The following is a 7,769-nucleotide window of genomic DNA, read 5'->3' as shown; positions in this document are numbered from 1 at the left end:
TAGTTGTGGGTGATGCAATATATCAAACAGTTAGTGGGTTAGCAAACAGAATTGAAAATAACAAAGAAAAAACAAAAGAGTTGAGGGAGAAGGGAAGAAGTATAACTAAAACAAAAAGTAAATCACTCAAACAGAAAATAAAATTCACAAAATAAAATGCTCAATCTAGTGATCTTCCAATCTAATCATTGTTGATGCACAATCAATCCCCGGCAACGGCGCCATAAACTTGATGCACGGAAAACTTGTCTCTCAACAAATCTCCCTTCGGCAAGTGTACCGAAGTTGTCGTCAAGTAAAAACTCACAATAGAGTGAGGTCGAATCCCACAGGGATTGATTGATCAAGCAACTTTAATTAGAAGAATGTTCTAGTTGAGCGAATCCAGGATTTGGGTTGAGAGTTGCAGAAAATAAAATGGCGGGAATGTAAATAACAGAAAAGTAAATGCTAGAATTAAAGTACTGGAAGTAAATGACTGAAAATAAATTGCAGAATTGTAAATGGGAATGGGGGATTTGCTCATAAAAGTAAATGGCAGAAATTAAAGAGAATGGGTAAGATCAGAGATGGGGAGTTCATTGGGCTTAAGAGATGTTGCAATTCTCCGGATCAAGTTCATTTTCATCTCTTCCTCAATCAATGCACTCATTGATCTCCTTGGCAATCTTAAGTGATTGAATTACAATTTCTTGCAATTTAATCTCTCAAATCTTGATCAATATCCATTTCCTTGGTCAATTGCTCATGAGAAGAGATAAAGTATGGTCATTGATTATACCACATGCATTTCCCAAATCAAGTATTGAGAGGGCTATAGTCACATACCTATCCAAACCCAATCTGGTCCAGCATGAGAAAGCATTTCTAGCTTGATCTCTTCATTCCTCTTCCAAGGTTCAAAAGAGATCCAAGTTTGAATAGCTTCTCTTCCAAGATAACTACTCAATTGGATGAAAATCGAAAGCTTTCAAGTAAAATCAAGAGGGAAGATAGAAGAAGAATAATGAAAACTAATATTGATCCATCAAATTACTACAGAGCTCCCTAACCCAATGAAAGGGGTTTCGTTGTTCATAGCTCTTGAAAATGAAAACAAAGATGGAGAATACATCATAAAACTAGAATTTGCAAAGAAAGTAAAATACAGAGAGTAGTTCTCTTTTTTCCAGTCTCCAGAGCTTCTTTACAATTCAAAGCTACTCCTATATATACTACTCTTCTCAGCTTCTAGTTTACTCTTCAAGTCTTGGGCCTTTGGATCTTGAGTTTGAAGCAGTTCTTTTCTTCATTTGGGCTTGGCTTTACTTGCAGAGAGAAAGTGCTAAGTGGGCAGAAACTTCAGCTCAGGACGTTAGGGGTGTTAATATTTAGTGAGAATATAAGTTCGAGAACTTAGTGACACTTAACATTGTCACTAACGTTCTAATGCACCCCTTTGCCTTACGTTAAAACCCACGTTAACTAGGTTAACGTGGCTTTTAACGTTGCCTTGTTAATCCTTCGAGAACGTTAGTGACACTCAATATTGTCACTAACGTTCCAGTGTGCCCCTTCTTGTTTCACGTTAAAGCCCACGTTAACTAGGTTAACGTGGCTTCTAACGTGATCCTTGCCAACCTTCGAGAACGTTAGTGACACTCAACATTGTCACAAACGTTCCAATGTGCCCCTGGGTCTCACGTTAGAGTCCACGTTAACTAGGTTAACGTGGCCTCTAACGTAGCCATCTTTAGCCATCCCAACGTTAGTGACAATGTTGAGTGTCACTAACGTTCTCGAAGGATTAACAAGGCAACGTTAAAAGCCACGTTAACCTAGTTAACGTGGGTTTTAACGTAAGGCAAAGGGGTGCATTAGAACGTTAGTGACAATGTTAAGTGTCACTAACGTTGGCTCAACTTCTCTTCTCCACGTTAGAGTTCACGTTAACTTAGTTAACGTGACTCTCCAACGTGGGCATTGATGGCTTTTTGAGAATGTTATTGGCAATCACTTTTCTCATTAATCTTGCAAGTTACCTCCCCTTTTCTTGCTTCCTTTTTGGTCCTGAAATCAAGCAATAAAGTGCATCAAAGCTCTAGTCCAAGTCATGAGTAATGCGACATAATATTTGTCACTAAACTTATGCAAAATCCTCATGAAATTATGTAAAATGCACAATGTATGCTTGAATCAAGGCATAAGTGAATATTTACCCAAAACTAGCTTATTTCCTAAAGAAATGTATGAAACTATCCTAAAAACAGTAAAGAAAAGGTCAGTAAAACTGGCCAAGATGCCCTGGCATCAAGGTGGTGCCACCGGTGGAGGTGCTGAGAGAGAGTGGTAGAAGGGGTTGAAGAGATAGAGAAGAGGGGACTTAGAGAAAGAAGATGGAAAATGAGAGAAAAGGGGAAGAGAATTTGAAATTTAGGCGCGCTACAGTATTTCCGCATCGTAGGACCGATGCGCACGTGTGCGCGTGCATGGGCAAAACTCAGTAGGGACGCGGACGCGTCTAGTGCGCGTACGCATGAAGTGAGTGATATGTAAGTGTGCGCGCGAGCGTCAGGTGCGCTTGTGCATGCGTCGTAGTTGTGCCCTAGCACAATGTAGGCACAACTTTGGCTCAACTCTCGGGAGAATGTACTGGAAATTGCATTGACACGATCGACGCGGACGTGCACGGTGCACTTACGCGTCGATGTGCATATCGTCCGAGGGACGCGTGCGCACCAGGTACACGCACGCTTGAATCGAGTCAGGCTTAGGGCACAGCGTTAGCCCAAAATTAGCACAACTCTCTGGAAAATGAACCAGGACTGCATATGACACCATCGACACATACGCGGCTAGTGCGCGTACGCGCGCTTTGCGCAATTAAGGACATGGATGCGTACGCGCCAGGTGCGTGTACGCGTGACTAGCGTTGTGCCTGGGGCTCAGCGTTGGTTCAGAATTGGCACAACTCTCTGGAAAATGACCCAGGAGCTGCGAGTGGCCTATGGACGCGTACGCGTTTAGTGCGCGCACACGCCCCCTCCCCTTTTTTTTAGACATGAAGAATGCATATTTATTATGAATTTAGTGGGCAAACAAGCCAAAGGGGTAAAAAAACACCCAAAACTCCATGCAATACCTAAAGATGGGGTGTTTTCTACCACACAATCAATCCACCTTTTGAAAAATCAATGCAAATCTTCATGAACAATTTATCTAAGATCGCCACAATCAAATCCAACTAAACAATGTTATAGCTAAGCAATCACAAAACAATGAAGAATTCAAGAACTATATACAAAAGGGGCAAAAAGATAGATCTCACCATGGTGGGGTGTCTCCCACCTAGCACTTTTGTTTAATGTCCTTAAGTTGGACTTTCACTAGCTCATTGCTCCTTGCCAAGAGGTGCATCTTCCAAGAGGAATACCTCAATCTCCTTGTTGTTTTTCATTTGCTCACCATGATACAACTTGAGACGGTGCCCATTGACCTTGAAGATATCGAAGCTCAAAGGATGGCGCAAATGATAGACTCCATATGGCTCCGCCTTCTCGACTTTATAAGGTCCTTCCCATCTTGACCTAAGATTTCCGGGCATCAACCTCAATCTTGAATTTTAGAGGAAGACTAGGTCGCTGGCTCTAAATTCTTTACCTCTTATCTTCTTATCATGCATGGATTTCATCCTTTCCTTGTAAAGTCTAGAGTTCTCATAAGCTTCAAGCCTCAAACATTCCAACTCCACTAGTTGTAGCTTCCTCTCTATTCCGGCCCCTCCCAAACTTAAATTGCACTCCTTGACGGCCCAATATGCTTTGTGCTCTATCTCCACCGGTAAGTGGCAAGCTTTGCCATAGACCAACCGAAAGGGGTTCATGCCAATCGGCATTTTGTATGCCATTCGGTAGGCCCATAATGCATCGGTGAGCTTAGCACTCCAATCCTTTGGATGAGGCTTCACAATTCTTTCCAATATGCGTTTAATCTCCCGATTGGAAATATCGACTTGGCCGTTTGTCTGTGGGTGGTAGGCCGTAGCCACTTTATGTATGATGCCGTATTTCTTCATTAGCCCTTCCATTCTCTCATTACAAAAATGTGAGCCTTGGTCGCTCACGATTGCTCGTGGTGACCCAAATCTACAAATGATGTTATTTCTCACAAAGGAAAGGACCACATTAGCATCGTCCGTCCGGGTGGGTATCGCTTCCACCCATTTGGACACATAATCAACGACTAGTAGAATGTAGAGAAAACCATTAGAATTTGGGAATGGCCCCATGAAGTCGATACCCCACACATCAAAAATCTCACCAAATAGCATGGTTTGTTGGGGGATTTCATCCTTCTTGGAGATATTACCAAATCTAAGACATTGAGAACAAGATTTACAAAAATAGAAGAGTCCTTGAAAAGAGTTGGCCACCAAAATCCACAATCTAGGATTTTTTTTACCGTTCTTTGGAGTCCATAATGACCTCCTCCTTCGGAGGAGTGGCAAGCTTCCAAGATTGAGTGGAATTCGGTTTGTGGAATACACCTCCGAATTACTTGATCCGCTCCACATCTCCAAAGGTATGGGTCATCCCATACATAGTATTTGGATTCGCTTTTTAGCTTATCCCTTTGATGTTTGGAGAGATTAGGAGGGAAGGAGCGAGATACCAAGTAATTGGCGATTGATGCATACCAAGGAACGGCTTCCGAGATTGCTTGCAAGCCCTCAAGGGAAAAGAATCATTAATAGGAGTGGTATCGCCTTTGGTGTGTTCAAGGCGACTTAAGTGATCTGCCACTAGGTTTTGCGAACCACTCCTATCTTGAATTTCCAAGTCAAATTCTTGCAATAATAGAACCCATCTAATCAATCTCGGTTTGGATTCCTTCTTAGCCAATAAATACTTTAACGCCGCATGATCCGAGTACACTACCACCTTGGGACCAAGTAGATATGCTCGGAATTTATCCAAGGTGAAAACTATTGCCAATAGTTCTTTCTCGGTGGTAGTGTAGTTGGATTGGGCTCCATCTAGTGTTTTTGATGCATAGGCTATGACATATGGATTCTTACCTTCGCGTTGTGTTAACGCGGCTACCACGGCAAAGTTTGAGGTATCACACATTATTTCGAATGGCCAACTCCAATCCGACCCTCGCACGATGGGAGCTTGGGTTCGTGCCACTTTAAGCTTGTCAAAAGCCTCCATGCATTCTTTGCTTAGATCAAATTCAACATCTTTTTGCAACAATTTTGATACAGGCAAAGCTACCTTGCTAAAGTCCTTTATAAATCTTCGATAAAATCCTACATGTCCAATGAAGGAACGGGCTTTCCTCTCAGAAGAGGGGTAAGAAAAGCTAGATATCACATTGAACTTTGCCGGATCCACAGAAATACCATCTTTGGAAACAATATGACCTAAAACGATACCTTGCCTAACCATAAAATAACACTTCTCAAAATTTAGGACAAGGTTCGATTTAGTGCATCTTTCCAACACTTTTGCAAGATTATCCAAGCATTGATCAAAAGAGTCCCCATATACGGTGAAGTCATCCATGAATCCATGCATTGCTCTAGGAAATTCGCAAATATGCTCATCATGCACCTTTGGAAAGTTGCCGGTGCATTGCATAGGCCAAATGGCATACTCTTGTAGGCATAAGTTCCAAAGGGACACGTGAATGTTGTTTTTTCTTGATCCTCTAAAGCAATGTGGATTTAGAAATATCCCGAGTAACCATCTAGAAAGCTATAATAAGGTTTACCGGATAGCCGATCAAGCATTTGATCTATAAACGGTAGCGGAAAATGATCCTTTTTAGTGGCCGTGTTCAACCGCCGGTAGTCGATGCACACCCGCCAAGAGTTTTGCAACTGTGTAGTTATGAGCTCTCCGCTCTCATTCTTGATTGTGGTCACCCCGGATTTCTTTGGCACAACATGGACGGGACTTATCCATTCACTATCTGAAATGGGATAAATGATGTTCGCCTCTAGTAACCAGGTTACCTCATTCTTTACAACCTCTAGAATGGTAGGATTCAATCGCCTTTGAGGTTGTCGAACGGGTCTAGCTCCTTCTTCTAAGAAGATCCGGTGCTCGCACACTTGGGGGCTTATGCCCACTAGATCCGCCAAGCTCCATCCTATTGCTCTTTTGTTCCTCCTCAAAACATCAAGTAACTTCTCTTCTTGTGGAGGAGTGAGTTCCCTTGCAACAATTACCGGAAATTTGTGAGCTTCATCAAGATAGGAATATTTTAGATGGGGCGGTAGTGGTTTCAACTCCATTTCTGGTTCTTGACTTGGAATTTGAACTTCCGGTTGATTTGGACGGGGTGTGATGTTCTCTTCACCTTCATGGGAGTTCCCCACACTTGATTCTTCAATCTTCTCATCCATATTTGTACAATGCACTTCGGCCACAACATTGTCAATTAAGTCACACCAGAATATGGAATGATTCTCCGGTGGGTGTCTCATGGCCTCGTCAAGACTAAAGCTAATAACTCTTCTGTCGATTTCAAAAGAATAAGTTCCCGAATAGACATCCAATTTGAACTTAGAGGTCCTCAAGAATGGCCTCTCGAGTAGGATAGATGATGTCCTTTCGGATTCACTAGGTGGCATCTCAAGGATATGAAAATCAATTGGAAATACCGAACCCTTTATGTTTACCAACAGATCCTTAGTGATGCCCGTGACCGTTATTATGCTCTTGTCCGCCAAGACAAACCTAGCCGCCGACCGCTTCAGCGGTGGGAGCTTCAATATATGATAAACTGAAAGAGGCATAATGCTAACGCATGCACCGAGGTCACACATACAATCAATGAATTGAACTCCGTTAATGATACAAGAGACTAAGCAAGGGCCCGGATCAACACACTTTTTCGGGATAGCTCCTATCAAAGCCAAAATAGAACTCCCCAATGGAATAATTTCTAGCTCATGGATTCTATCTTTGTTCATACACAAATCCTTAAGAAACTTTGCGTATTTAGGCACTTAATGGATAGCATCAAAGAGAGGGATAGTTACCTCAACTTTCTTGAATACTTCCACCATTTTGGGGTCAAGTTCCACACACTTCTTAGTCTTTCTTACCAATGTAGGAAATGGGATTGGTGGAGCAACTTCCTCCAAGACTTGCTCATTTCTAGAGGCTTCACCCCTTAGTTGAGGGACTTCATCTTTAACTACCTCATGTGCTACCTCCTCCTCTTCAATTTCTTCTATCTCAACCATGTCCTCCTATTGAGTAACTATCATTGGGCTAGGTGCCTTTGAGCTCCTCTCTTTCAATTGAGTTCCGGACCTCAAGGTTATGGCATTGATGCCACCCTTGGAGTTAGGTAGAGGTTGAAAGGGTATAGCACTAGAACTTGGAGCTTGAGAGCTGGAGGTGGAAGGTGGCTCCATACGAGTAACGATAGCTTGGAGGGTAGAAGTAAGGCCATTGAGGCTTGAGTTGAGTGTATTTTGGAGTTCTTTTTGCCCTTGGAGTACGGACTGGAGTGTCTCATCTTGATTTAAAGAAGGGGAAGGATAGGTGATTTGTGGTGCTTGTGATTGGTTGGGTTGAGGTGGTTGTCTATGAGGTGGTATGTAGGTTTGGTAGTTCCTTCCTTGGTTTGGTTGTTGATGCGGAGGGTTTTATGAGTATTGGTTTTGTGGATTGTTGGTGTTCCATCTTTGGTTGCCTCCATTGTCCCTTCCTCCTTGTTGATAATTGTCCCGCCAACCTTGGTTGGAGCTATCTCTCCAACCTTGATTAAAG

The 7,769-nt window shown here is 42.5% G+C and overlaps 1 protein-coding gene across 1 annotated transcript in view; it reads right to left on the bottom strand.

Moving 5' to 3' along the window:
- The window catches only part of LOC107633381, a 22,147-nt gene extending 18,081 nt beyond the window's left edge, over positions 1-4,066 (bottom strand). Inside the window, exon 1 of the mRNA XM_016337016.1 lies at positions 3,711-4,066. Coding sequence (XP_016192502.1) covers positions 3,711-4,066 — 356 coding nt within the window. The remainder of the gene's footprint in view (positions 1-3,710) is intronic.

Source organism: Arachis ipaensis, chromosome B03 (genome assembly GCF_000816755.2).
Source record: "Arachis ipaensis cultivar K30076 chromosome B03, Araip1.1, whole genome shotgun sequence".
NCBI lineage: Eukaryota > Viridiplantae > Streptophyta > Magnoliopsida > Fabales > Fabaceae > Arachis > Arachis ipaensis.
The sequence above is the reverse complement of the archived record's forward strand: the minus strand, read 5'-3'. Positions and strand labels throughout refer to the sequence as shown.